At 61.1% G+C, this 26,586-nt stretch overlaps 1 protein-coding gene across 7 annotated transcripts; it reads right to left on the bottom strand.

The window, feature by feature from the left end:
- Positions 1–756: 756 nt before the first annotated feature.
- On the bottom strand, positions 757–26,037 carry ITGB2 (integrin subunit beta 2). 7 transcript variants are annotated; one of them, XR_008915917.1, is made up of 17 exons: positions 25,750–26,037; positions 13,472–13,544; positions 13,029–13,117; positions 11,784–11,967; positions 10,880–11,050; positions 9,866–10,107; positions 9,397–9,552; positions 9,071–9,166; positions 8,186–8,275; positions 7,441–7,581; positions 4,563–4,750; positions 3,493–3,737; positions 3,174–3,393; positions 2,858–3,060; positions 2,563–2,729; positions 1,403–1,962; positions 757–1,368 (listed from the first exon to the last, which is right to left on the bottom strand). XR_008915917.1 is itself a non-coding variant. In XM_056814519.1 (16 exons), the coding sequence occupies exons 1-16, from the start codon at positions 26,020–26,022 to the stop codon at positions 1,900–1,902; spliced, it is 2,601 nt and encodes an 866-aa protein (XP_056670497.1). In that variant the 5' UTR covers positions 26,023–26,037; the 3' UTR covers positions 757–1,899. The 7 variants fall into 7 exon arrangements, 5 of the variants coding, with proteins under 5 accessions (XP_056670497.1, XP_056670499.1, XP_056670500.1 ...); XR_008915918.1 differs by having other exon boundaries at positions 757–1,181; XM_056814519.1 differs by having other exon boundaries at positions 757–1,962.
- Positions 26,038–26,586: the final 549 nt, after the last annotated feature.

Genomic DNA, 26,586 nt, shown 5'->3' with positions numbered 1-26,586 from the left:
CCCCGACGGCTCTTCTAAGTGCCGTCCTGCTCAGGGGGCACCCTCGGCCGGCCGACCGGCCCAGCCTTCCAGGAATGGCCCTCGGCCGGGCGGTCAGACGCTGGGGTGGCGCCCGAGGACTCTGCCGGCCCAGGCGGACAAGCCAAGGCCCTCGAGCCTCCCTTGGCCGGCCGCACGCAGGCCTGGGCGCTCAGCGGCTCCTGCGGTGCCTCCCTTTTACGGCTGGGGAAACTGAGGTCACCCTAAGGCTGCCCCTTGCTGCCCCCCCAGCCTGAAGGAGGGTCTCCCGGGGCCCTTTGAGCCCCGCTTCCTCACGGGAGGGGCCGCAAGAGCAGCCGCCCCTCCCTGGGCCCAGCCTCATCCCCGGAACTTGGCCGAGGAGCTCCAGCCCCGCCCCCACCCGCCCCTCCCTCTCCTAAGCCTCGCAGAGCGCCGCGGGCTGCCCCCTGTGCCCACGGGGTCTTCCTGCCCGGAGGGGCTGGGCTTGTGCAGAAGGCCCAGGCGGGCACCTCACAGACTGACGTCCGGAAATGTGACCGAGAGGAAAAGCCCTTCTTGCACCCCAGAGGGAGCTCCCCGTGGCCGGGCAGACGTGGGGCGCTTCGGCGGCCTCAAAGGGTCTCGGGCTGTTCACTGCCCCCCCAGCCGTCGGCCCCCCAGGGAGCCCCCGTCCCCGCACCCGGTCGCTCGAGGCTCCGCCCTCAAAGGGCCGGAAGCAAGCGCACAATGTCTGAGAAGAAACGAGAGACTGCGCAGTGGCGGCTGCCATTTTAATAAGCGCTCAGAAGAGGAGAAGCCAGTTAGCTGCGCGCAGCCGCTTCGGGGAGGGGGGGCCGGCCAGGCAGCCTTCCTGGGCCCAAACCATGGAACTGGCCATGGAAAAGGAAGGGAGCCTGGGGGGGCCTGCGGGGGAAAGTGAGGTCCGCTGCCCCCAGCCTCTGGCTCTGGGTCCTGCCATCAGCGGCGGGCCCTTTCCAGCGGCTTCAGATTTCACAGTAAGGACGGTCCCTCCACCCACTCCTCTGTCCGTCCATCCGTCCGTCCATTCTGTCTATCCTGTATCCATCTGTCCATCCGTCCGTCCATCCATTCTGTCTATCCACCCATCCATCCGTCTGTCCATTCTGTATCCCATCTGTCCATCCGTCCGTCCATTCTGTCTATCCACCCATCCGTCCATTCTGTCTATCCACCCACTCCTCCGGCCATCCGTCCGTCCGTCCATTCTGTCTATCCATCCATCCATCCGTCCGTCCATCCATTCTGTCTATCCACCCATCCATCCGTCTGTCCATTCTGTATCCATCTGTCCGTCCATCTGTCTGTCCATTCTGTCTATCCACCCACTCCTCCGGCCATCCGTCCATTCTCTTTCTATTTACCCATCTGTCCGTCCATCCACCTGTCCATCCACCCACCCACTTTTCAGCACCAGCAGCCTGTCCCTTCTGGCTCCTTCCAGCGCGCTTTTTAACCCTCCTCTTCCATGGGCTCCAAGGCAGAAGACGGTAAGGAGCTCCCCCGAGCTAGACAATGGGGGTTAAGTGACTTGCTCAAGGTCACCCAGCTAGGAAGCGTCTGAAGCCAGATCCGAACCCAGGACGTGCCATCCATCGCTGGTTTTCCGTCCGTCCCTCCCCTTCATCCTAGAAGCAGGGCCGGCCCGGAGCAGGTCCAGCGGGGAACCAGAGGGAGGACAGAGGGCGGCGTGTGAACCTCGTGGGCCAGAGCATGGCGGGGAAGGCGAGGGCCCCAAAGAAGCGGGGGGGGGGGGGGGGGGCAGCTTCAGAATCGTCCTGGAAGGTGGGAGAAGATCCGGCCAGAGGCCGGCGGGGCCCCCAGACAGGTCCGGGCCCCTCGCACAGCCTCCTGGGTGTTACCGAAGGCGATGGCGGCCGCCTAGTTCTCGGCAAACTTGGGATTCATGATAGTCGTCGTCGCACTCTTGAAAAGGGGGTTGTCCTGGGGAGAGACCAAGGGCGTGTGGTCGGGCAGGGCAGGAGAGGGAGCCCCGGGCTGGAGCCCCCCCACAACTGCCTCTTCCTGAGGGCTGGCGCTGTGGGCAGGAAGGGGGAGGCCAGGGGCAGCCCCAACACCCTCAGCCCCTTCTGGGCCTCCCCGAGGGGTGCCCCCGCCTCAGGGGTCCCGGGGAGGCCTCTCGCTTGCTCTGGCCATCGGGGCGCCCTCTAAGCGGCCCTCCTGAGGCCCCCTCGGGGCAGGCCCCCTCCCTTCTGGCCTCAGAGCCAGCGGCGATGGCCGGTCTGGGCTGCGGCCGCCCCATCTCCCCCGCACGCCAGCTCTGACCGGGTCCCCTGCTCAGGAAGCCTCTGGGACTCCCTAGGCTGACCCAGAACCTCTGCTCTTGGCATGACTCTGCGGTCCGGCCTGTCCGCCTCCAGTGCCCGTGTGCCCATCTGCACGCCCCTCCGGCCTCCCCACCTCTGCACAGGCTGTGCCCCCCGCCCAGGATGCTCTCCTGGCGCTTCGGGGCTCTGCTCAGGGGCCGCCTCCTCCAGGGAAGCCCGCCTGGATCTCTCCCCGGGGGCCGTCCCACCCACTCACGTTGTTCCACTGGGATTTGAGCTTCTCCTTCTCGAAGCGCTTGTACTCGCGCAGGTCGCTGAAGTGCGTCAGGACCTTCCAGACGGCCAGCAGCAGCACCCCGATGAGCACGACGCCGACCACGGTGCCCCCGACGATGGCGGCGATGTTGGGTCCCGCCACGCATTCTGTGGGCCAAAGCAGCACGCTGGAGGGGGCGGCCGGCCTCCCCGCCGGGAGAGGGCCCCCGCGGGATCCGAACCCAGAGCCTCAGCATCCCGACCCAGGGGAGCCCCGGAGCCCCCCCGGCCCTTGCCTTGCTCCTCGTCCACGTAGATGTGGTACTGCTCGCGCCCGTCCACTTGCTTCATGGTGTAGGTCAGCCAGCAGCCGGCCGAGCCGCGCTCCTTACAGGGCTTGCCGCGGAGGGGCGTCGGGGACAGGGTCGTGCCGGGACACGCCGCGCTGCAGTTCTTGGCGAAGGGTCCCGTCTGGAACTTGAGGCACTCGGCGCAGGAGCTGCGAGAGAGCGCCCGGGCGGGCCTCAGGGGTGCGGCACTACGGAGGGACGCCGACCCCCCCAGGGCCAGTCCCTGCACTGCCCTCGGCCCCCGGGGGACACGCTGGCTCACATGTATCGGTTGCAGGGGGACGGGCAGCCCGGGCACTCCTCGCACAGCGGGCGCTGGTAGCCGGGGTCGCACTTGCACACGTTGCACTCGCAGCGCCCACGGCCGCTGCACTCGACTTTGCGGATGTTCAGGCAGCCCTCGGTGGACTTCTGGCACTGGCACGCCGTCCCTTCGAAGCCCGGCAAGCAGAGGCATTTGCCGCAGTCGCAGCGGCCTCGATCTGACGGGGAGAAGCGTGTGGGCAGGAGGCTTCCCCGAGTCTGACCCCGCACCGCGGCCCTTCCTCTCTTCCTCCCCCGGGGGGGGGGGGGGGGCTCACCTGCGCCCCCGCAGACCTGGCCCTCGTAGCGCTCGCAGTTGATGTTGTCACACTCGCAGAACTTCCCGTAGATCTGCTTGTTGGGGTGGTCGCTGATGTGGCAGGTGCACAGGCCGCACACGCAGTCCCCCAGGCCGGAGCACAGGACCGAGCCGTTGTCCTTCCGGCAGCTGCCCTCCAGCTCCTGGCTGCTCTTGCCCTGGGTCTGGCACTCGCACGTCTTGCCGATGTGGCCCGGGTCACACCTGGGGGAGGAGGGAGGCTGGAGGGTCCCACGTGCCACCCCAGGGAGCTCCCTCCGCCACGGCCTGATGCCCTCTGCTTCCCCAGATGAGGAGAGCCGGGCCGAGCCCTTCCGAGCCCCTCCTGCTCTGTTGGGGTCCATCTCTGGCCAGGCCTACTGTGCAGGGCTCCCCCCCCCCCCCTTTCCATGCCAACAGGCCCTCGGCTCATCTCCGACCTCCGAGCTGTGCCTTCTCTCATCACCCACCTCTCAGAGCCCTGGCTCTCTTTATGGCTCGGCTCAAGGCTCTTAGACAGGCCCGGGGACCCTTGCGGTCATTTCTGCATCTGCATGCCCCTGCCCTTCCCCTGTGCCCAAGGTGGCCAGCAAGTCCCCCACCTGCCCCTCTCCCTCTGCTTCTGTCTCCGGGCCTCTGTCTGTCTCCATCTTTTGTCTCTCTGGCTGCCTCTCTCCTTCCCTCCTGGTTCTATGTCTCTCCCTGACTGACCCTGCCTGGCATTAGAGCCCAGGAGAATGCTTTGGTCATTTCTTCGTTTCTCTCTCCCAGGGGCCCAGTAGGGTTCAAGGTTGGAGGCCCCAGGAGGGCATCCTTTCACTCTCCTCATTTTATCCTTTTATCGAGGAGGGAACCAAGGCATGAGGTCCCCCAGGGCCTGAGGCCATCTCAGTCTTGGGGAGCCTGGGTGCATGTAGCCTGGGGGAAGGCGCCACCCATGAAAACACTGGCCCGGTGGTAATGAGGTCCCTGCCACCAGAGGTATTCCAGCAGTATAGGCAGGAAGACTGTGTCCCATCAGAGCATGGATGCCTGGGGCAGTGCCCTCACCTGCAGATGCCACACTCCACGAAGCCCTTGTCATCACAGTGCTTCCTGTTGAGCTTCTCACCCTCACACTGGCACTCACAGAGGGGCAGAACCTGGACGTTGACCATGTCAGTGAAGCCCAGGGGCCGGATGGTGAAGGAATCCTCTTTGACACACTCAGTAGCAGTCACTTTCACCTGGAAGGTGATCTGAGAGGAGGAGGAGGAGGAGCAGGAATGAGCCCAGAGGCTGATGGGCCAGGGGGAGTCCAGGACTAAAGAGGGGGGAGGGTTCAGCCTTCTAGGCCAAAGGCCTGGCCAGCGAGCCTCGAGGAATAGGCCCAAGAGATGCTCAGAGTGCCCTGTGGCTGCCCACTCCTCAGCAGCTGGGGAGGGTCCCTCTGTGTGTCTAGGTGGGAGGCACCACTGAGCAGGCACCAAGCATTCCACTCACCTCTCTGGCCCCTTTTGGCAAATTCAACCCTTTAGGAAATGGCTGGACCAAGAATTAATCCAATCATTCTGGAAGCCAATTTGGAACTATGCTCAAAGGGCTTTAAAAGACTGCCTGTCCTTTGATCCAGCCATAGCACTGCTGGGTTTGTACCCTAAAGAGATTCTTTGTGGTGGCAAAAGACTGGAAAATGGGGGGCTGCCCTTCGATTGGGGAATGGCTGAACAGACTGTGGTACATGTTGGTGATGGAATACTATTGTGCTAAGTGGAATGATGAACTGGAGGGACTCCATGTGAACTGGAACGACCTCCAGGAACTGATGCAGAGTGAGAGGAGCAGAACCAGGAGAACAATGTACACAGAGACTGATACATTGTAGCACGATTGAATGTAACTGACTTTGCTAATAATAGCACTGCAATGACTCAGGACAACCCCGAGGGACTCGGGAGAAAGAATGTATCTACTTCCAGACAAAGAACTGTGGGAGCAGAAAGCCCATGATTTATCATTTGTTTGTATGGGTATGTGATGGGGGTTTTGGCTTTAAAAGATCGCTCTATTACAAAAATGAATATGGAAATGGGTATCAAGTGATAGCATATGTATAACCCAGGGGGATGTCTTGTCTGCTCTGGAAGGGAAGAGGGGAGGGAGAGAACATGAATCATGGAACCATGGAAAAGTATTCTAAATCAATAAAGAAAGAAAAAAAGGGGGCAGCAGGGTAGCTCAGTGTATGGAGTGTCAGGCCTAGAGATGGGAGTCCTGGGTTCAAATCTGGCCTCAGACACTGCCTATTGTATGACGTTGGGCAAGTTGCATCACCCCCACTGCCTAGCCTTGACTGCTCTTCTGCCTTAGAACCAATACTTGGTATTGATTCTAAGATGGGAGGTGAGGGTTTTAGGGAAAAAAAAGAAAGAAATGGCTCTAACATTCCCTGCTCCCTGAAAGGCACCACTTGCCCCTCCTGGCCTGGGCTCTTCCTCCCCATTTAAGCGGCCCCCTGGGCAGGAAAGGGGGGCTCCCTGCCTGGAGGCCAACACCTGGACCCCCTCCCATCCAGCAGCAAATATCTGGAGTCCAGGCCAGCCCCAATAGCGAACAAGAATCAGAAGGGGCCTCTTCCGTCCCAGAGGGCGAGAGGAAGAATGCCAGCACAGACCCCCTGCCAACAGACAGGCCACGGACACATGAAGCCTTGGGGGCTCCCAGGGACAGCTGGGGTGGGGGAGGTGGGCTGCGCCTTGGGTGCCAAAGTTCAGAAATTTAACAAGAGAAAGCAGGTTCAGGGGGTCATATGGCCGAGGGTCAGCCTGTCCTGCCTGGCACCAAAGGGCAGAACCTGCCACTAGGTACCAGGGGAAGGGACAGAAGCCCCTCTGGTCTGAGGTGAAGGTCAGAGCTGGCCAAACTCACGAGGGTCCCTGAGCTGTGGCTGGAGACCACTTGGGGGCAGAAGGAGAAAAGATTTGGGGTTGGGCTGGCCTCAGCCACCAATGATTGGCACCTGGTACCAACGGGCCCAGAGAGGAGCCCGGAGTCCCAAAGGCTCAAGCTCTAACTGGGCCCTTCCCAGGGGACAAGCCGCTGGGTGACCCTGGGCAAGTCATTGTACCTCCATCTGCCTCCGTTGCCTCAACTATAAAATGGAGACAATTATGGGATTCAATTCAGAGCTTTTGTGAAGCTCCCACAAGGTTCTCTTTGTTAAGTGCTTAGCACAGTGCTTGGCACATAGTAGGGGCCACAGAAATCTTGGCTATTAGCATGAAATCATCACCACCAATCCTGAAGTGCCCTGCAAGTCCAAAGTCTCAGGAGTATGAGATAGTGGGGACAGCAGCTAGGTGGTTTGGTGAGTGGATGGAGCACTGAGCCTGGAGTCCAGAGGTCCTGGGTTCAAATCTGATCTTAGACAGAATGGGTCCTACCTGGGTGACCCTGGACAAGTCACTTCACCCCCATTGCCCAGCCCTTGCTGGTTTTCTGCCCTGGAACTCAATACCCAGTATTGATTCTTTTTCTCTTTTTCAAACCCAGACCTTCCCTCTTAGAATCAATACTGTACATTGGTTCCAAGGTAGAAGAGAGGTAAGGGATAGGCAATGAGGGTTAAGTGACTTACCCAGGGCCACACAGCTAGGAAGGCAGATTTGAACCCAGGACCTCCCATCTTTAGGCCTGGTTCTCAAGTTCTGCCTGCAGCATTGATTGATTCTAAGACAAAGGAAGAGAAAACTCCCAAACCAGGAGAGAGAGTCTTGGGGAAGACAAGGGGCAGGGTGCCAGGAGCCCCAGGGCTTGCTCCTCCTGGATTGTGCCTGCTGGGCCTCAGTTTAGCTCTCTGTCTCCTCTGCCACCCCCTCTCTCTTCCCCAGAGATCACTGGCGAGGCATGCCCAGATGGCCGTTCTAGACACAGGAGGGAGGCCTCTTACCGGCGTGCCGATCTGGACACCATCACAGTCTCCTCTGGGCTGGTCCACACTCGACTGGCCATTGCTGCAGAAGGAGTCGTAGGTGACCTTCAGGGTATCCGGGATGATGCTGTGGTCCACAAAGACCCTCGAGGACAGTTTCTGGAGGCAGAGAAGGAGCCCAGGTCAGTGGAGGTAGCGACAGTGTAGTCCTCAAGCACGGGAGGTCTGGGGACCCCCTACCCAGGCCCCATAGGAAGGGGAGTGTGGGCTTTCTCAGCCTTTGACACCCCTGCAGCCTTCTCGAACTTTGGGCTCTTTCCACGTTGGCCCCCTGCCAGGGAAGGAGGCTCAAACAGACCACAACATTGGGACTTCCCTCTGTCACCCTCTTTGTAGGTTCCTGGGAATCCCTGGCCCCACACTTAGGGGACAAGCTGACGGCCCAAAGACTGGTGGATGCCCCCATGGTCACCTCTAGTGGCCGATAGTGGCTGGTGCCTCTGTGGTCACCTCTAGTGGCCGATAGTGGCTGGTGCCTCCGTGGTCACCTCTAGTGGCCAGAGCCCATGTGGTCACCTCTAGTGGCCCCTGCCTCTGTGGTCACCTCTAGTGGCCGATATCCCTCTAGTGGCCAGCTGTTTTCAGGCAGGCCTTGGGGCTCACAAGTAGCCTTTCTGGGGACAGAATCCCACGTGGCCTGGGTGTCTCTGTCCCATTGGGGCTGCCTGACTGCGGGGGGTGGGGGTGGGGGTGAGGCGCTCACATTGTAAGCATTCTTGATGAGCTGGACCACGTTGCTGGAGTCCTCGGACAGCTCCCCGACAGCTGACTTGGGAATGATCTCCGTGAGTTTCTGTCAATCAAGGAGTGACTGTTGGTGTGCAGTCAGGGGGTAGAGCTGGAGATGTTCCCCCAGTCGGTGCCCTGGAGCATGGCAGGCACCCCCTTCCTTCCCTCCCCCCTGCCAAAGGGGCTTGGAAAATGCCAATTGACTGAGCAGCAGATGCGACTCCCACAATGAAGGCTGGTGGAGGGCACGGCTTGTTGCGGGCTCCCTACAGCCCAGCACAGTGGAAAGGGCCCTGATTCTATAGACAGAAGGCTTGGGTTCGAATCCCACCCTGGCAACCTTGGGCAAGCCCATTTCTCTTTCTAGGGCCTCCCGGAAGGGGCCCTGCCCTGCCTGAAGAAGGAGGTGCTCCCACCGGGCACCCAGGGGTGTCAGCTGCCCGTCCAGACATCCCCTTCCCGTGTGGCCTTGCTCCTGTGGAGTCTCCGGCAGCCAAGGCTGGCGATCCGCCCCCTCAGGGGTATGCTCTTGGCATCAAACACGGGGGTGAGATGAAAGGTAGCACTGCACAGTGGTGCAGTGGGGAGATGGCGTCCTGGGCTTGGATGTCATCCCTCATGACAACCCTCGGAGGGAGGGGCCGTCCCTGCTCCATTTTTCAGAGGAGGAAACTGAGGCAAACGGGCTTGGGGACTTGGCTGGGCCACAGAGACAAAGATCATCACGGACAGTGTTGGGGGGGAGGGTGAGGGGTCCGGAGTGGCTTTTGGGGGAGGGGATGGAGGCGTCACTGGCTCCCGTGCCTGCCACCTGGAAGCCACGGAGCCACAGAAGCCCAGCCCCAGCCCCAGCACTCACTTCATACGTCGGGACCATTTTTTTGGTCACAGCAAAGATGGGCTGAATGTTGTTCTCTGCCAGTTTCTGGGCCAGCTGCCCCACAGAGGGGTAGTCCTGGACGGAGAGAGATGGGCAGGGAGGGAGGGAGATCAGCGCCAGGCTCTGCCCCGTCACACTGGGCAGTGGATGGCCCAGACAGGCAAGCCCACCATCACCAACTGCTACGTGGAATCCGGCAGTGGCTGCGTGGACGGTACCCGCCCCCTTCCCGGCTACACCCGGGCACCCGCCTCCCCCCCCCCCCCCCCCCCGGGCACCGTCGGGGCAGAGGGAGGGCCACTTACGAACTTGTTGCTGTCCTCGTAGAGGCTGTTTCTCAGGTGGCAGCGGCCGTCGTTCGGGGTGAGGATGGCCCCGAGCTTCCCGTCTCCGGCAAAGTGGAAGCCATCGTCGGTGGCGTACACCAGCAGGCGAGTCACGTTGTGCCAGCCGATCTCCTCCTGAAAAGCCCAGGGCCGAGGTGACGCCGAGGGGTCCTCCGGGCGCTCCCCCCCCCCGGGCGGCAAACATGGCGGCTGGACTGCTCCCCTTCCTCCACTTGACCCTGTCCTTGGCTCATTTGCACCCCCCTTAGGTGGCACTCCTCGAGGGCACGGATCACCTTTCGTCTCTTTTTGTATCCCCAGAGCCCGGCGCCCAGCAGGCGCATTAGGGAAGAAGGGGGGAACCAATGGGGGAGGGCCTGGGGCCCTGTGGGCACAGACCCTGGGAGAGGCGGGCAGAGGGACGAGTGGGCAAGGCCTGCCAGCCTACCTGGCACACGGCCACCTGCATCATGGCGTCCAGCCCCCCTTCCGGGGCATCCAGGTTCCCAGAGATGAGCTGCTTCCCGACCTCACTCTGGAACTGGTTCGAGTTGTTGGTGAGCCTGAGCACGTGCCGGAAGGCGAAGGGGGGCTGGCACTGGGTGTCCTTGGTCGGGCACGGGTGCTTCAGCTTCTCGGGGTGGGTATTGACGAAGGGTAGCACCGTCTTGTCCACGAACGAGCCAAACCCTGTGGGGCCACCAGAGGCCAGGAGGAAAGCGGGGGTGAGGCTGGGCCAGGTGCACCCTCCGAGGCCCTGGAACTCCAAGAGGGATGGGGAACAGGGGGCTGGGGGCATCAGGAGAGGCTTCCTGGAGGAGGTTTCCTCTCCAAAGGAAGAAGAGCCCGAGGTCAGAGAGGCAGCCAGCTCAAGAGCAGAGCAGGGGACTGGCCTGTTGGGAAGTCACAAAGCCAATCAGAGCCCTCGGGCTGGGCTCTGGGTCTTCTCTGGCCAGAGGTGAGGGTGGGGATGGTGTGTGAAGGAGAAAAAGGTAGGAATGGGTGGCGGCAGGTGCCTGTGAAGGGAATGTTCTCACAGAGGAGCTTAGCACAAATAACTCCCCAGCACTGGCTGGGAGCATCTTTCTCTTTAAAGGCTCCAGAGGCCAGGAGGGGAGGCATATAGCCACGCCCTTGACCTGAGAGCTGAGAGCCAGCCTACACCTCCAGAGCTAGAGTAGAGGAGGGGATGGACCTGGGTTCAAATCCCACCACACATCTTTCCTAGCTACGTGACCCTGGGCAAGTCATATTGCCCTTCTGTGCCTCAGTTTCTTCATCTATGAAATGAAGGGGACTCGATCTCGTAACTCATAATGCCCCTGGGACGAAAGTTGTGTGTCCCGACATCCTGAGGCAGGTGGGCAGCAGAGGGGAGAAGTGGGCCATGAGGGAGTCCCAAGCAAACAGTCCCTGCGCCCCACCCTAAGCCCAAGCCCTCCCGCTCCTCTCCCCGCCCCACCTATGCGGCCAGACTCGGTGATCTCATTCAGGGCCCTCAGCAGGTCGCCCCCCAGCTTCTTCACATTGATCAGGTCATCGTACATGGAGTAGGACAGGTCCATGAGGTAGTAGAGGTCGATGGGGTAGCCCTTGGCTCGCTTGAAGGTGAGGTTGAATGCTGCTGTCTGACCTACCGGGGAAGACAAGCAGGGGATCGCCTGGTCAGCCCTGAGCACTGTGGAGAGGCCGGGCTGCTCACAACTCCCCTGGCCAGCTCTCCTCTAGAACTTGGCACCAGGGCTAAAGACGCCTTCCCGGGGGCCTGCCTGTGGTGGTCTTGTCACACCGGCAGCCACATGGGAAGACCCTTCATCCTCCTTTTGTGGCCAGCCACGGACTGTGCTGCACAGGGCTGGGAGTGTGGGACACGGCATTCCAGCACGTGACCCTGGGGCCAAGCTGTGATCTAGAAAAACAGCAGCCACCACAGCCCACTGGGCCCCAAGAGTCAGTCTGTCACTAGACACAGATGAGGCACTCCCTCCCATCCTTCGTTCTTTTCTTCTTTCCTCCCTCCTCCCTTCCAGCTTTGGATGTGGAAGCAAAAGCTGCCTCCGAGGTTTACTGCCCGTGTGCCGTCCTTTCCCTTCCTCTGGACCCTGTAAAAGGAAGGGCCGGACTAGCTGCCTCTCTGAGGCTCTCTGCCTGGCTCGGGCTCCCTCCCTCCCCCTTCAGCTTCTTTCCAGGGCCTCCTGAGTGCCAGACCTGGGGGCAATTCGGCGTTTGGATAAGGCACAGCCCTGCCTATGGCTGGTCAAAAGCTTGGCCCGTCCTGCCTTGAGACCTGGCACTCTGCCCCATGGCCTGGCCTGCTCAGAAGCCCCCCGAAGCCCCAGCCGGTCCCTGGGTGGCCCAAGCCCCACCTGGCCGCAGACGGAGCTGGATGTTCTGAGGCGTCAGCTGGGATGTCTTGGTGCCAGAGGGATCCGCCATCGGCCTGACCACGCTGCGGGGATTCACGATGTCGCCTTCTGGGCAGCCACGCTGCCGGAGCTGCTGACTGGTGTCACAGCGGATGGAATCCGGCTCCCCTCTCTCGGCGAAATTCTGGGGAAAGAAAGCAAGGGCGGGCTCAGAGCTGCTTTGAGGATGCCGGGCTCCCCCCGGACAAGCTGGGAAGAAGAGCTGTTTCAGCTGAGACCCGGGACCCCAGGGCATGGCATGAGAGAGCCAACACAAGGCCTGGCACTGTGGGTCAGACTGAAGCACTCGGGGCTGCCCCACTACACCCAAGACTGGCCCACCGAGCCCAGGACTAGCCCACCGAGCCCAAGGATGACCCACCGAGCCCAGGAATGACCCCCGAGCCCAAGACTGGCCCACCGAGCCCAGGAATGACCCACCGAGCCCAGGAATGACCCACCGAGCCCAAGGATGACCCACCGAGCCCAAGGATGACCCACCGAGCCCAAGACTGGCCCACCGAGCCCAAGACTGACCCACCGAGCCCAAGACTGGCCCACCGAGCCCAAGGATGACCCACCGAGCCCAGGAATGACCCACCGAGCCCAAGACTGACCCACCGAGCCCAAGACTGACCCACCGAGCCCAAGACTGGCCCACCGAGCCCAAGACTGGCCCACCGAGCCCAAGGATGACCCACCGAGCCCAGGAATGACCCACCGAGCCCAAGACTGGCCCACCGAGCCCAAGGATGACCCACCGAGCCCAAGGTTAGCCCTCTGTGTCCAAGGTTAGCCCACTGAGCCCACGGCTGGCCCGCAGAGTCTGGGCCTAGGCTTTCCTCTCTTTCTTTACCAGAGCTCCTCGGTGGTCACTGGGATGGTTTCCTTTTGTGTTTCTCTCCAGCTCGGAGGCGGGCCTTTCCTCTCCCTTTCCGCTCCCTTCGCTCACCACCTCCTCAGCCCAGCACCCCACTAGGGCTCTACCCAGCAGCCCCCAGACCTCCTGGCCCAGCTGGATCGGCAGACACAGAGCTGCCCAGCCTGGCCCACGGCGCCATGGCGGCCGTCCTCCTCACCGAAGAGGGCTCCTTCTAAACCCTCCTCAGCCAGGAAAGCTGGCCGGGGCCAGCAGCCCTCCCAGTGGCAGGCAGTGGGTCAGCCGGCTGTCCCTTTGTCCCTCCCTCTGCCCTTCCCCCGTCTCACCAGAGTCTTACACCAGGCACAGCCGGGGCCTGACTTGATGCACTCCTGGCAGGTGTTGACCTTGTACTTGGGACATTCCTGGGAAAGGCCTGCGGAGAAAGGCAGGACGCGCTGGAGCAGCTGAGAGGCCTCGGCTCTGGCCTGGCCGCTGTCTCGCCAGCTCAGTGGCAGACGGACCTCTGCAAGAGGACTGGCAGGCAGCAGGGCCATCGGCCAGGAGAGGGGGTCCTGACCCCTCTGAGAGGCCCATTTCCCAGGCGGGCCAGTCTGGGGCCCCTCGTACGGGGGCCGCCTCGGGGGGGCTTTCTGTTCAGGGAAGATGCTGAAGGGAAATGCTTGTCGGGCTGAATGGAGCCTCCCGGCCCTCCCCTGCCCAGCCGGTGGGCCTGAGCTGCTTCTCTACGGAGCCAAGGAAAGGGGAGAGAAAGTGGGCCGGGACTCACCTGGCGGCAGAAGGGGCAGCCCCAGCAGGACCGCGGTCAGGGCCAGGCCCAGGAAGCTGCGGTAAAGCATCGTCTGTGAGAGGACAAGGGGGGGCGTCAGGAGGGGACGGCAAGAGGCACAAGAGGGACCCTGGGGTGACCCGTTCCCCTTCCTGGGTGTCTGGGGAGGGGCCTGGGAACGGCCCAGAGGAGGAGTGCGGACGGCGCGAAGAGCTCGAGAGGCTGAGGGGGCATCGCCGAGCCCTGGCCCAAGCGAGAGCGCCAAGCGCAACCCCTCAGAGCGGCTCCTCCACAGGCCCCCCCGGCCGGAGCGTCATCATCCATCAGAGCACCCTGAGCGACCCCCAGCCAGAGGCCGGCCATTCCTGGAGCTCGGAACCCCGTTCACTTGGCTACGCCAGGCCACGTGATAAGGGCTCGGCCCGTGACGGGGCATCCCCGGGGCAGGAGAGGCTCCCTCAGTGTTCCCCAAGAAGCCGCCGAGGCCCTGGCCAAGGGCTACAGCTCTACCCTGTGACCTAATAGTAGAGAGAAGGCAAACGAGGGCATCCAATACAAGGGCATGGCGTGAGCAAAGGTGGGGAGGTGGGAATCAGGGTCTGACCACAGGCAGTGAAGAATCCAGACTGGCTGCACTGGAAAGTATTGTGCTGGGGATGAGGGAGAAGGTTCTGAAAGGTAACTTGGGACAAGAGTGTGAGGGGCTGGCTCTCTCCCTCTCTGTCTCTGTCTCTCTCTCTCCCTCTCTCTCTGTCTCTCTCTGTCCCTCCCTCCCCCCCCCCTCTCTCTGTGTCTCTCCCTCTCTGTCTCTCTGTCCCTCCCTCCCTCTCTGTCTCTCCCTCTGTCTCTCTCTCCTTCCCTCCCTCTCTCTCTCTCTCTGTCTCTCTCTGTCTCTGTGTCTCTCCCTCTCTGTCTCTCTGTCCCTCCCTCCCTCTCTGGCTCTCGCCCTTACCCTGGAGACCTCAAGACCCGAGCTCGATCTCCCAATGCTTATCGGCCCGTCAGCAGGCCCCGAGGTGGCACGGTGGGCAGATTCTTCGAGGCAGTGCAAAGGCTCAGCGATGAGAAAGCTTCCTTCACAGGAGTGCTGCCCACACTGCCCACAAGGTTGCGCCCACGCCTTCCGGAAGCCACTGTGGCTTAAGCAGACTGCCTGCTTGGCACAAGGGTGGTCAGGCCCGCCCCGGGGAGCACTCCTGGAGACCCGCGCAGGAGCCACTGGCCCAAGTGGGTCCCCATAACTAGGCCGCACCACCTGTCTCACACCCAGTGGCCATCAGGAGGCCGCCTGACATCCAGGGCAGGGAGGGGCGCCCGTGGCAGCCGAGAGGCTCTGCCGAGTTTGCCATTTGGCTGGGGAGACAGTCTTGGCTTTGCCCCCAAGTCTTCTGGACGCAGACGCGTCCCTGGGCTGGCACAAGCTACAGGGAGGTCGCCAGGAGGGCTGGCCCGAGGGTGGGCTGGGCAGAGGCACGGCCTTACCCACTTGACCTGCTGCCATGACGCAGGAGACAAGACAAGTGTGGGCAGGAGGGGAAGCCGGGCTGCCTAGCTGGCTCCTGCCACACTACACAAATGGGAACTCGGCTCCCTGCTGGTTCTGCGGCAGTCATAGGGAAGGGAGGAAAGGGGCAAAGGGAGAGGAGGAAGAGAGAAGGAGACGCGGGGGGGGGGGGGGAGGAGAGACAGAGACACAGACACACAGTGAGAGAGAGACACAGAGAGAGACAGAGGGGCAGGCATCCCCATCTCAACGCGTGACTCATCCTGTATTTTCCCACAATCCCAGGATCATGCGGCAGCCAGCAGGGGGCAGAGGCACTTCCAAACACTGATCTCTCTCTAGGTCTGTCCGCTCCCCAGCTCATGTTTCCACCCTCTAGAGCCCGCTGAAGAGCCTCTGTGACGGCTCCGCTCCTGCCCTCAAGAGGCTGCCCAGGGGGGCCACAAGGCCTCTGCATACCCGTCTGAGAGTGGCGGGAGAGGAGCAGCCCAGGGAGTCTGGGAGGTGGCTGGAGGCTTCTATATCTCAGCCTTGGCTGTCCTCAGGCCAGTCTTCTAGTCTCAACCCCCCAGAAGCCGTTCCCAGCCTTCAGGAGGTCCCATCCCGTCCTGGCCCCCAAAGGAGACAAGCTGGGCCAGCCGCAATAAGCTACCCACAAGAGTTTTGGTGGTTCCACCCAGGGACACCTCAGCTCTGGCTAGCCTACCCTGTGCCTGCAAGCAGCTGCTTCCTGGGACGAGGCCAGGCCGTCTTAGAGGAGCCGAAGGGACGCCTGGGTGTGTGAAGCCGCTGCACAGCTTCGTGGGCTAGTGACTGCCCAAGCAAGTCTCGGGGTGGCAGCGTCACCCCCGGGTGCCTGATCCCTTGCCCAGGGAGAGAGGCCCCGCCTACTCAGTTGCCCATTCCTGGAAGGGCAACCCAGCCCTGACCTCATGGTGATCATCGCAGGCTGACCAAACAGGGAGCCCTAATGCCGCCTGGACAGCGGCAGGCATGGCTACTGGCCCGAACACGGCACAGTGCGAGACAGCAATCCTGCTGGGATGACAGTAACAAAAGGACTAAACTGCCCAAACAAAGGGGGCCTGGGGGCAGGGGTGGACTCGGACGCCAGGGGCCAGTCGCTGCTGCCTGGAGAGGGCCTCAATGGACACTACTTGGAAAAAGGGCGGCGGAGCCAGTCCTAGGGACAGCTGGAAATGTGGAAGGCTAGCAAGTCCTCCAGCCTGGGCTCACTGGGCCTTCCCTGCCTCAGGTCCCCGGGCCGCAGCCAGCAGCTTCCCAGCCCTTCCCTGGGAGTGCTAGACAGGGCTCTGGCCCATCTCACTCCGATGCCGAGGAGATCTGCCCGCCCGCCGGGCCTCGAAGGCCAAGCAGAGCAAGGCTAACCCATCACAGGAACCCTGGAGGCCACTTCTCCGGGCTGAGTCTTCCTAGGTCTGGCAGCCGCTTCTAGTTCTTTCCTTTTGTGCTTAGTATAAATTAGAAGACAGAAAAACAAGGTAAAGTGACCTGCCCAGGGTCACTCTGAAGCCATTTGAGCCCAAGCCCTTCCATCTCTTCAGCTGCTTCTTGCATGGCACAGCCTCTGGGCCTCTCCCTAGCCACTGAATGTCCACGCCCAGACGTGGTTGTCAGAGGAGCCGTGATCTGGCCACAGGTCTCAGGCCCCACTCCATTTGGGGCTGTTTGCAGGAGCCAATCAGAATTCGTTCCCCAGAGCGTGGCAGGGTGGGTTGGCCACTGTTCACTTCCTGGGTGGGTTCTGGCTGTGGTCAAATAAGCAATCTCTAAGTGAGGGAAAGGTCACCCCACAGAGAGCGGAAGAGGGCTGGACCTGGCCCCGGGTTCAAATCTCACCTCTGCCACAGGCAGGTCACTTCCCTCTGGGCCTTGGTGGGCTAGCAGAGCCCCTGGGGGTGGGGCACACCTATCCCATCCCTCCCCGGCCCCGGGTGCTGCTGCTCCTCCTTCTCCCTACCCTGTGCTCAGCCAGACCCCAACTCCCCGGAGAGAGGCAGAAGTCCACAGCAGGGCCCAGCCCCAAGCTGGCGCTTATGTTCATGGACGGGCGCCCGGGGTGGAGCCCCTGCTGGCCCTGGGGATTTCCAGCCTGACCCTCGCCCGCTCCTCCGAGCTTTGCCCAGTGTCCTCCTCAGAGAGCCCGGCCCTCCCCATCCTGCCTTCATGCCGTCATGGCCCTCGCCACTCCCCCTTCAACCTTCACTGGCTCCCAAGCCCACGGGCTCCCCCCACTTTGGTCCAGGTGAGTCCAGTCCCTGTGACCGAGGATGCCCTCTCTCTATATTCCTGCCTCCACACCTTTGCTTAGATCCAGGCTCCTCTTTGTCCTCTCCTTTCCCCAAAGAGTCCTTCAGATTGCTCTACTATGACCGGGTTGAGGGGCACATGTGGCTCTCTTGTGGCCATTTTAGAGGGGAGCATTTGGAGGCCATGCAGCTCGCAATGGTTAGAGGCAGGATTTGAACCCAGGCCATGCTTCCTTGGCATTCGTCTGCTCCCAATCAGCCCTAAGTAAAGTGTGGAACAGGCCTGGCCTCTTGACTCCCTTTAGATCTGCTGCCTTGTCTCGTGGCCCTCCGGGGAGGGAATTGTGGGCCGGAGGCAGCCACAGGGATGGAGAGGTCCAGGCGGGTCTGACCGCTGGCTCTCAGCCCCTGCCTTGGTCTCCTCATCTGTAAGCTGGGGTGGTTGGACCAGGGAGCCCAAGAAGCCCCCTTTCCTCTGGGGACCCGGGGGGGGGGGGGCGCCCAGAAGCCGCGAGTGGACAGAGCTCTGCGGTCACAGGAGCCTCTCGGCCCGAGGAGGGGTCAGGGCCTCCCTGCCGTGGATGGCACTGCCCGATACGGAGGGGCTGCAGAGCCGGAGGTTTGCCTAATTCAGTCAGGGAGCCCCAGGAAGGGGCTGCTCTCCTTGGGCCCCGGGGGACCTCTGCTCCCCCCTCACTGTTCCTTGGGGGCCCATAGCCATGAAGGGTGAACCTTGGCAAGGCCCTTTCCTGCTCTGGCCTCAGTTTCTCCCCCTGTCAAAAAGGAAGCCCTGGAGTGGCCCCTGGGGCTGGCGGTTTTTCATGGGAGAGTCTGCACTGGCCCATCTCTCCTGGCAGACGTCCAGGGTGGCCCAGGATGGCCGAATCTCTCCTCCAAGAGCCCCCAGAAGGGAACAGGCGGGCGGGCAGAGGCTGGTGAGGGCTGCCTGGCTCCTTCCCTCCCTCCACCATCCTCTCCATGGCGGGCCTAGAAGGAGAGCCACCCCCCTCCCCGGGCTCCTGGAGCACCCCTTGGCGGCCTCTACTGGGGGCAGAGCCCACCTGCCATCCCTCCCCCAGGGCCGAAGCAGCTCCTGGCCGTACCTGCCTCGGACGGGGTCTAGTTTAGCTGCACTCCAGCCCCGGACAGTCCTGGGCCATCCCCGGAGGACAGGCTGCGCCTTCAGGTTCCCTCTGAGGGGGACGGAGCTCCTCTGGCTTCGGGGTTAGCCAAGCGCAGAGGAAGTGGAACTCCGAAAGTGCTGTGGGCGGAGGAGGGAAGAGGAAGCTGCCCCCTCGCCAGCCCCAGTGTTGCAAGAGGGCTGGGAGAAGTGGGAGGGAGATGGGGCAGCCCCACCAGAGACTCTCACACCAAGCCGGGCTGGACCAACAGCACCTGCTCCCGCATCCTGGCCATTCCTGCTGGAATTTCTCTGCCGATGGGGAGCTCCCTACCTGCTGAGGCAGCCCTTTGGCCCATGAAACCTACTTCCTGCTGACGCTCTGTCAGGAGAACAAGTTGTAGCAAGTGGTTTCTACTGGGCAATAAGGTCTTGGGGCTCTTCTCTGGCCGGGGGCAGGGAGGGGACCCCAAGTTCTTCAAGGCTGTGCGGGGGGCCGTCAAGGCAAAAGCTTAAAGCACAAGCACGCAGGAAGCCGCTGTTGTCTGAGGCCCAGCCAGGCTCAGAGCAGGGGCCTCTCCCCACTGAGATCTGACCTGCCAGACCCCCTCTCTCTGCCCAACAACTGGAAGCACCCACTACCTACCATCTGCTCAGGGTGCCCACCCCAATACCCAACCCAGCACCCATCGTATGGCACCCACTCAGCGCCCAGCCCAACACAACATGGCACCAGGCACCTGCTGGGTCCATGTCTCTTGAATGAGCCTTTCTTGGCTGTTTGGATGGTTAGTCCCTCCTGTGTACAGCTAACCAGGGTCTTGGAGAAAAGCAGGCACCAGCTGGACCACAGCGGAGCCTGGCCCCGGAAGGAGACCGGCTCTCTAGCTTCTCATCTGCAGCTGGTCCTAGGCCCCAGAGCTGCTGAATACCAAAAGGTGAGTCAAAGGAGACTCAAATAAGGAAACTGAGGCCCAAAGCCTGGAAAAGCCCTGCTCCTACTCACACACTTAGTAGCCTGAACAGCTGAACTTGGATTCTGAGGCCCAGCACCAGGTGGCACAGAGCTAGCCCTGAAAGAATCAAAAAGAAGAGCCTGTAACCTCCCCCCCAGGGAAGTGGGTCAAGAAGGCAGGTGTGTCCCCACTTCCTCCACCCTCTCCACTCACAGATAGAAGAAACTGAAGCAAGGAAACCCTGGAGTCCAGAGAGCTGAGCTGCCCAGAAAGGTGAAGATGACCAAGACTCTCGCTGCTGGGCTCAGCCCCAGAGTCCTGCTGCCTTCCAGAGGACCCAGAGCTCCTCCTTGGCAGCCCTAGGAGAGGCTGTACTAGTCCACACTCACTGTGACCACTCTACCCACACACCATCCTGAAGTCCTGGCTGCTCTCACCCCACATCCAAGCTCTAGGGAAGGCCTGTTCATTTCACCTCTGCTCCACCTCTTCTGGTCCATTTCATCTGTTAACAATTCTCCTTGTGAATTTCACCTCTCCTCCTACTCTTCTGGTCCATTTCATCTGTTAACAATTCTCCTTGTGAATTTCACCTCTCCTCCTACTCTTCTTGTTCATTTCATCTGTTAACAATTCTCCTTGTGAATTTCACCTCTCCTCCTACTCTTCTTGTTCATTTCATCTGTTAACAATTCTCCTTGTGAATTTCACCTCTCCTCCTACTCTTCTGGTCCATTTCACCTCTGCTCCATCTCTTCTTGTTCAATTCTGCCTGCAACAACTCCCCTCCCCATGCACCTTCTTCTTTCCTTTGACATTGTTATCCACTTGGTGCAGGCCCTCATCACTTCATGCCTGGACTACTGCATTAACCACTGAAGGGGTTTGGTCTGCTTCAAGTCTCTCTTCACTCTAATCCACCCTCCATTCGGCCATCTTTTCTACAGCACAAGTCACCCCCTACTCAAACTCCAGTGGCTCCCTTTCACCGGTGAAACCAGTGATTCCTCCATCTTGCAGCTCCAGATATTTTCCCTGGCTGTCCCCCATGGCTGGAATGTTCTCCCATCTCTGCTCTGACTGGCCTCCTTCAAGTTCCTTCTACCAGAAGCATGTCCTGATCCCCCTTAATGTCGGCACCTCCCCCCAGAGGCTATACTTGATATGTCCCTCATTATTTACAGCGCTCCAAATCAGAATGGGAGCTCTTTGAGGACAGGGGCTGTGCTTGTCAACGTCCCCTGCCCTTTGAGAAACCCTAGCACCAGGCACACCTGTTTTGGGTTGAACTACAGACCTTAAACTGTTTGGGGACCGAAGTGTGGGTGGGATCTGTGGACACAGTCCCGATGTTGAGTGCCTTTTTTGGTTTTAGAAGCTTCTCCCACTGTGTTAAAGATCCCTCGCTAGGAAGGCCAGCTCTTCGTTTGACCCTTTCCTTTGTCATTGTTATACACCCCCTGATACCCTAAAGCTGCCTGCAGCCTCCTTACAGCGCACTTGCATTCAGTGTAAGCGGGCTTGCCGTACCAACTTCTCCAGAGGGCATAAAAGACCCCCAAGTTTGTCTCTCCCAGAGTCCCGGGTGTAGACGCTGTAAAAGTGTGGTGCCGGCTCAGGAAAGGGCCAAATAGTGGGCTTCTCCCCTCCGGATCAGACTTGGGTTTTCTGACAGCTTTGCGGGTTCTGTCATTTGCAGGTTAACCCACGCTTGTCTGGCTTTGCACACGAATACACGGACTCTTCCTTTTCCATCCTCCCAGCCCTCCCATGTTTAAAGAGCCCCCAAGTGCTGGCACTGCGTCCACCACTGTCACACCACTGTTTACTGCCCCAAAGCTGGGCTAGAGGACCTCTGCGGGGGCGGGGCCTGAGTCATTCCCACTCTAGAGCCAGGAGAGGTCTAAGGCAGCAGCTAGGCTAATGCCCCCATTTGGGAGACGAGGAGGCTGAGGCGCAGGTGGGAAGGCACGTGCTTAGTCACAGGGAGCAGGCCCAGGAGCAGACTTGGAATTTGAACCCCAGGTCATGAGAGCAGAGGGCCGACCCGGGCTGAGAAAAACCTCGGAGGTTACCTACCCCGAGTCCAACAGCTTCCTGTCACAGGCCACAACATGGCATCTGGGGCTCTTCTGGAAGGGTCGACCTCCCTGGACTACTGGAGTCGGGTCACTCCTGAACGATTTACAAGCAAAACCATAATGGCCTACAAGGAGCCATTTTACAGATGAGAAAACCGAGGACAGAGGGAGCCTTGACCCTCCCGAGGTCAAAGAGTCGTGAGTAGCGGAGCTCCGGCCAGCTGGCCCCCTCCCCCTGCGGCCGGCTGCGGGTGCCTATAAAAGGGCCCCTTCTTGGCCCCTCAGAAGCTGCACGATCCAGAAAACATGCTTGTTTCTAGCAGGCTCCCTTTCCGGGAGCATCTCTGGGCCAGAGACAGCTGGAGCAGGGCCCAAACCAGGAAGCAGCCCTGGGCCTCCGCGCCTGGCCATGCTCCAGCAGGCACCCATCTTGTTCCCAAATGTCGCCCCGGCACACTGCCCAGAGGCCAAGGCGAGCTTCTGCGGTCACTTCCCAGAATAACCGAGGCCGTCTGGGGAGCCGCTCCGTGGCTCCGTGGCCCCGGCCCCGGCCTCTTGCCCACACTCGGCCACAGCCACATCTTCTCTTTTTGAGACGGAATCAAACGTTGCTAGCCTGGCCAAGTGGCTCAGGTCGCAGTCACAGGACCTGAGTTACCAAGAGCCTGACCACAGGGCCCAGGGGTGCCCTGCCCCCGGGACCGAGGCAGGGGCAGTGGCGGCCTGGCGGCTGGGTCTGGAGGGGCGAGGAGCTCTCTGGCCCTGCACACCTCACTCCAGCCAGGCCTGCCCTGCCCCGATGGGGCCTGAGCCTTTGGCCACATTTGCTTGCCACACTCTCTTGCCCAACTTCCCTGTGGCCACCACTTAAAGGCACTGGTGACCGGACTGTCTGTGCTTGGGCAGGGAGTGGGGGAGCCCAGCCCCCGCGGGAGCTCTTCCCTGGGTTCACAGGGGCGTCCTGTCCTGTGCTCACTCACTCCAGCTAGGCCCCCCACGATTTCCTGGGAAGGGGAGAGCTAGATCGGCCCTGCGCACTGGGCCCACTTCTCTTTCCTGCTTTCCACATCGTTGTCATTTTAGAGAACTGGGCCTGGGCCCAGCCCCGGGACAGTGGCCACAGAGAATATGGCCCCAAATGGGAACTGCTTGCACTCGCTACTCCCTGTTCCCATCACTTGTGCCACGGGATCGGGGCTGGAGGCTAGAAGTTACCTGGAGAGGAGGCCCAGGACAGAGGCTCAGGGTGGGGAGGGCCGAGCCCAAGCAGCAAAACTCACCGCAGGGGACAAAGCGCCCCCCCATTCAGGGCCATTCCAGGCAAACCCCAAAGGATTAAAGAGAGGACGCAATCGCCTAATTGCCTCTGGTACAGTGAGTAAAAGTCCAGGGAAGGGGACATGGCAGTAGCTGCATTACACAGCTGCCAGCGGCAGGTAAGAGAGCGCAAAGGAAGCTGGAAGCCCGTGCTTGCTAAAAGCAGCTCCCGGAGAAGCCTGGCAGAAACGAGGCTCCCGCCATTCGCCGGCACCAAATGATCAGACCTAAAGGGGAGCACCAGAGATGGCCACTGATGGAGCTCAGGAGCGAACCCGCGGAAGGTGAAACGGGCACTTCTGATCTCCCACAATTCAAATGTTTTTGCACAGATGAATCCAACGCAACGAAGACATCCCAAGCTCAGGAAGTCCAATTAGCCCAAAAGATCAGGTCTCCAGCCTTCCTTGTGACCATGGAGGCAACAGCATCCTCCCAGGCCCCCAACCTAGGAGTCCTCCTGGACTGTCAGGCTGGGCAAAGGCTCAGTGGCCCCGATCCCCCAGGACTGTTTGCTCTTTTCCATCAGACTTTGTATTTCTAGGCTTGGGAAGGGGCCTCATGAGCAGGCTGAATGGTTGACCGAGACCCTGGGGCTGGAGAGAGCCCCAGTCAGCAGTTGGGCCAGAGGGAGTGAGCTGGTGGCTGCCGTGGCCCTGTGGGGATGGCCCCCCTGAACCCCAGGACCTTGGGCCTGGGTAGGGAGTGTGAGCCAGCTGCCCATGTGCTGCTCCCTAGGAGAGTAGGCTGCTGGGAAGGCCTAGTCACCTCCTGGGCACTGTGAGTCATCCCAAGATAAGTCAGATGATTTACACAAGGTTGAAGGTGTCAGGGACAGCTGAGGCTTTGCATCAAGCCTCCTCCCACCTCCCCAGCCTCAAGCACCTTCCGGCTTCAGTGGTTTCAAGAGTGGAAACACATTTCCTCTGAGAGGCCCCTTTCTTGGCTCCACCCTCTGGTCCCTCACAGCATGGCCATCGGGCTACGCAAAGCCCCGGTTCCCAGGCCAAAGTGCCTGTCCTCCTGGCCCAGCTAGCTCTTCTAGCAGCTTTTAGCCAGGGCTCCCTCCCACCCCTCAGAGTCCACAATTCTGAGCTGGGCAGGCTCAGGGATCAGTTGTCCCCCTTCTCTCCTCCAACTTACAGGGGGAGGAAGTTGGGGTCCAGAGACAGATGACTTGTCCAAAGTCACCCATGAATCAAATCCAGATTCTACCTGTCATTCCAGGCCTGTACCTCTACTCACAGGACTCTCCTTTGGTGAACCCAGGCACACTGGGCTATTTGCTCCCAACTGCCCCACCTCACTCTGGGTTCTTTGCCTGGAATTACCCCACCCCCCTCTTCCCTCTCTTTCAGGCACTAGTTCCAGGTCCATCTCCACAAGGCACCTCCCATTACTCAACTAGAAGTGGTTGAGGCTTCTTCCTCTGGACAACTGGATATGGTGCCTCCCTCCTCCCATCAAGCTGGGGATTCCCCCTTTGCAGCCTCTCTTGTCAATTTCACCTTGGTGACATTTCTCATTGATTTCACCTTATCAATTTCACCTTGGTGACATTTCTCATTGATTTCACCTTGTCAATTTCACCTTGGTAACATTTCTCATTGATTTCACCTCTCCAATACTTCTAACCTCTGACACCCAGCCTACCCTGGTATAGAACCTCATTACCCCATGCCTGGACTAGAGCAATAGCCCCCACTGGGGTCTGCCTGCCTCCCCTCTCCAGCCAATCCTCCAAGGAGCCAAGTTCCACACCCCCCTATTCAATAAGCTCCTTATCGCCTTAGAGATCAAATATAAAATCCTGCTTAGTGTTCAAGGCCTGCAGCCTCCTCCTCCTTCTCCTGTCTTCTCCCACCTCCATCCAGTGACCCTGGCCTCCTGGCTGTCCTGCCAACAAGCCCTTCCATCTCTCAGCTGTGGGCGTTTTCTTTGTCCACTCCCCATGCCAAAACCTCCCCCTCCTCCGTCCCTACCTGGCCTACTTCAAAGGTCCCCTGAAATCCTGCTGGTGACTGGAAGTCTTCTCCAACCCTTCTTAATTCCACTGCCTTCTTTTGGTGGAGTGTTTCCTGTCCATCCTGCCAATTCTGCCTCATTTAAATCCAATTTATGTGAGAGTCAAAGACATCAGCCTTGATGTCATTTTGGTCCTTTTCCAGATAGGAAGGACCAGAAGCAACCCAGCCCATCCCCGGCATGCTTTGTATAGCCTTGCTGGCCTGGTGCCACCCGCCCCCACTAGACTGTAAGCTCTCCCCAGGGCAGGGCTTTGCTTCTTTGGCCTCGATCAAAGTTTACTGATTGATTGATTGAGTTTCCTTGTCTTCCTCTGGGGTGGGGGTGCAGGGAGGCTTTCCTGGGTTCCAGCCATCCATCAGGAGGCCATCCAGGCTTATTGGCTTCCTGAGTGCATTTAGGCAGTCCCTCCTACTTGGGCTCTCCTTCCCCCTCGCCCCAAGAGCCCCCAAGGGAGGGCCCTGCGCGCTCCAGCACCAGGACGGGCCTGAGGGTGAGGAGGGAGGGAGAGGGTGGCTTAGGGCCCTGCCACCAGGCCCCTGAGCTAGAGGGGAGACCCCGGGCGAGTCCCTGAATTTCCCTTTCCTGCCTAGAAGGGGGGGCCAACAAGGACGGCATCCAAGAGGCCTCTCGGCCTGCTGCGCCCCCTCCTCCGTCTCTCAGCAGAAAGGAGCGGCCAGCCTGGGGAAGCCTGCTCAGCCCGAGCTGGTCTTGGTTCCAGGAGCTGATCCCCCAGAGATCTGGACTCTGGCCAAACTGCCAGGGACTAAGCACTTGGGCCTCCCCTGTCCTAGGCCAGTGACTTGGCCAGGATCTCACAAGTGCCCGAGGAGGTCCTCAAGCAGGGATGGGCCCTGGAGAGTCCCTGGGCTCTGGGCTCCCCCAAGGAGGGCAGAGCGGCGGGCGGGCACGCTCAGAAGGGAAGGGACTTGCCCAAGGCCACCCACCCAGGCAGGGCCTCAGTTTCCCCAAGCATGGACGGCCTGTAAAAGGACCCAAACTTACCGGGCTGCCGTCTGCCTTTCTCCTGCTCGGCCTTCCTGGGAGAGAAGCCCAGGGAGGGGGCTCAGGGGGACTTATTGGCGGCCCAGGCCCGGGGAGGGGCAGGGATGGGCTGCGGCTCACCTTGGTCCAGCCCCTGGAGGAGGAGGAGGAGGAGGTGGGCTGGGAACGCCCTGGGGGGGGCTGCCTTCGGGCCTCCCTTTCTTCTGCAGCCCCTGGAGTGTCCCCGCCCGGAGGGGGGGCTGCCCCACCCCCTCCCCAGGACCGAAGTGGCATCACCGAGTCCTCCTGGGGCAGCCCCGTGGCCGGCCCAGCGGGGAGCCCTCAGAGCCTCCCTCCCACCCCGGGCCTGGCACCCCGCCCCCCCAAGATGGAGCTGCCTCCCCAGGGAGGTTCTGCTGGTGCTGGGCCTGCAGCGTCTTCTGGCCCCCCCACTCTCCGGGCAGCGAGCCGAGGAAGGGGGGCTCGGCCTCCGGGGAGGGACCCCTGGGCGAGCAGTGGGGGAGGGGCCGCCTCCGGCCCCTCCCTCTCCCAGATGACTCCTGGAGCGCAGGGGGAGGGGGAAAGAGGAAGCGGGGGAGGGGCTCCCTCCCCGGACTTTCCGCTGTCGCCGTCCCTGGCTTGGGATGCAGCACCTTCTGGGGGCTCCCAGGACGAGCTGCCGCCCAGGGAAGCTCCTGGAGGCCGGCCCGGGTGGGGGGCTGAGGCCTGGACCCATTTTACCCAGGAGGAAACTGAGGCCCAAGGCACCTGGGTGCTGAGGCGGAGAGTTGTGGGCTCAAACCCTGCCTCAGCCCCTGACTAGCTGGGTGAACCTGGGCAGGTCACGCCACCGCTGCC

The sequence above is a fragment of the Monodelphis domestica genome, chromosome 2 (genome assembly GCF_027887165.1).
Source record: "Monodelphis domestica isolate mMonDom1 chromosome 2, mMonDom1.pri, whole genome shotgun sequence".
Lineage (NCBI taxonomy): Eukaryota > Metazoa > Chordata > Mammalia > Didelphimorphia > Didelphidae > Monodelphis > Monodelphis domestica.
Note: the sequence above shows the minus strand (reverse complement) of the source record. Positions and strands in the feature narration are given on the sequence as shown.

Coding starts and splice junctions, on each gene's coding strand:
- ITGB2 (XM_056814519.1), bottom strand. CDS start 26,022: ATGCCACTTCGGTCCTGGGGAGGGGGTGGGGCAGCCCCCCCTCCGGGC. Junction 11,968..13,028: donor GTGCCTGGTGTAAGACTCTG/GTGAGACGGGGG, acceptor TTCTTTCCCCAG/AATTTCGCCGAGAGAGGGGA. Junction 9,167..9,396: donor ACGAGGACAGCAACAAGTTC/GTAAGTGGCCCT, acceptor CTCTCCGTCCAG/GACTACCCCTCTGTGGGGCA.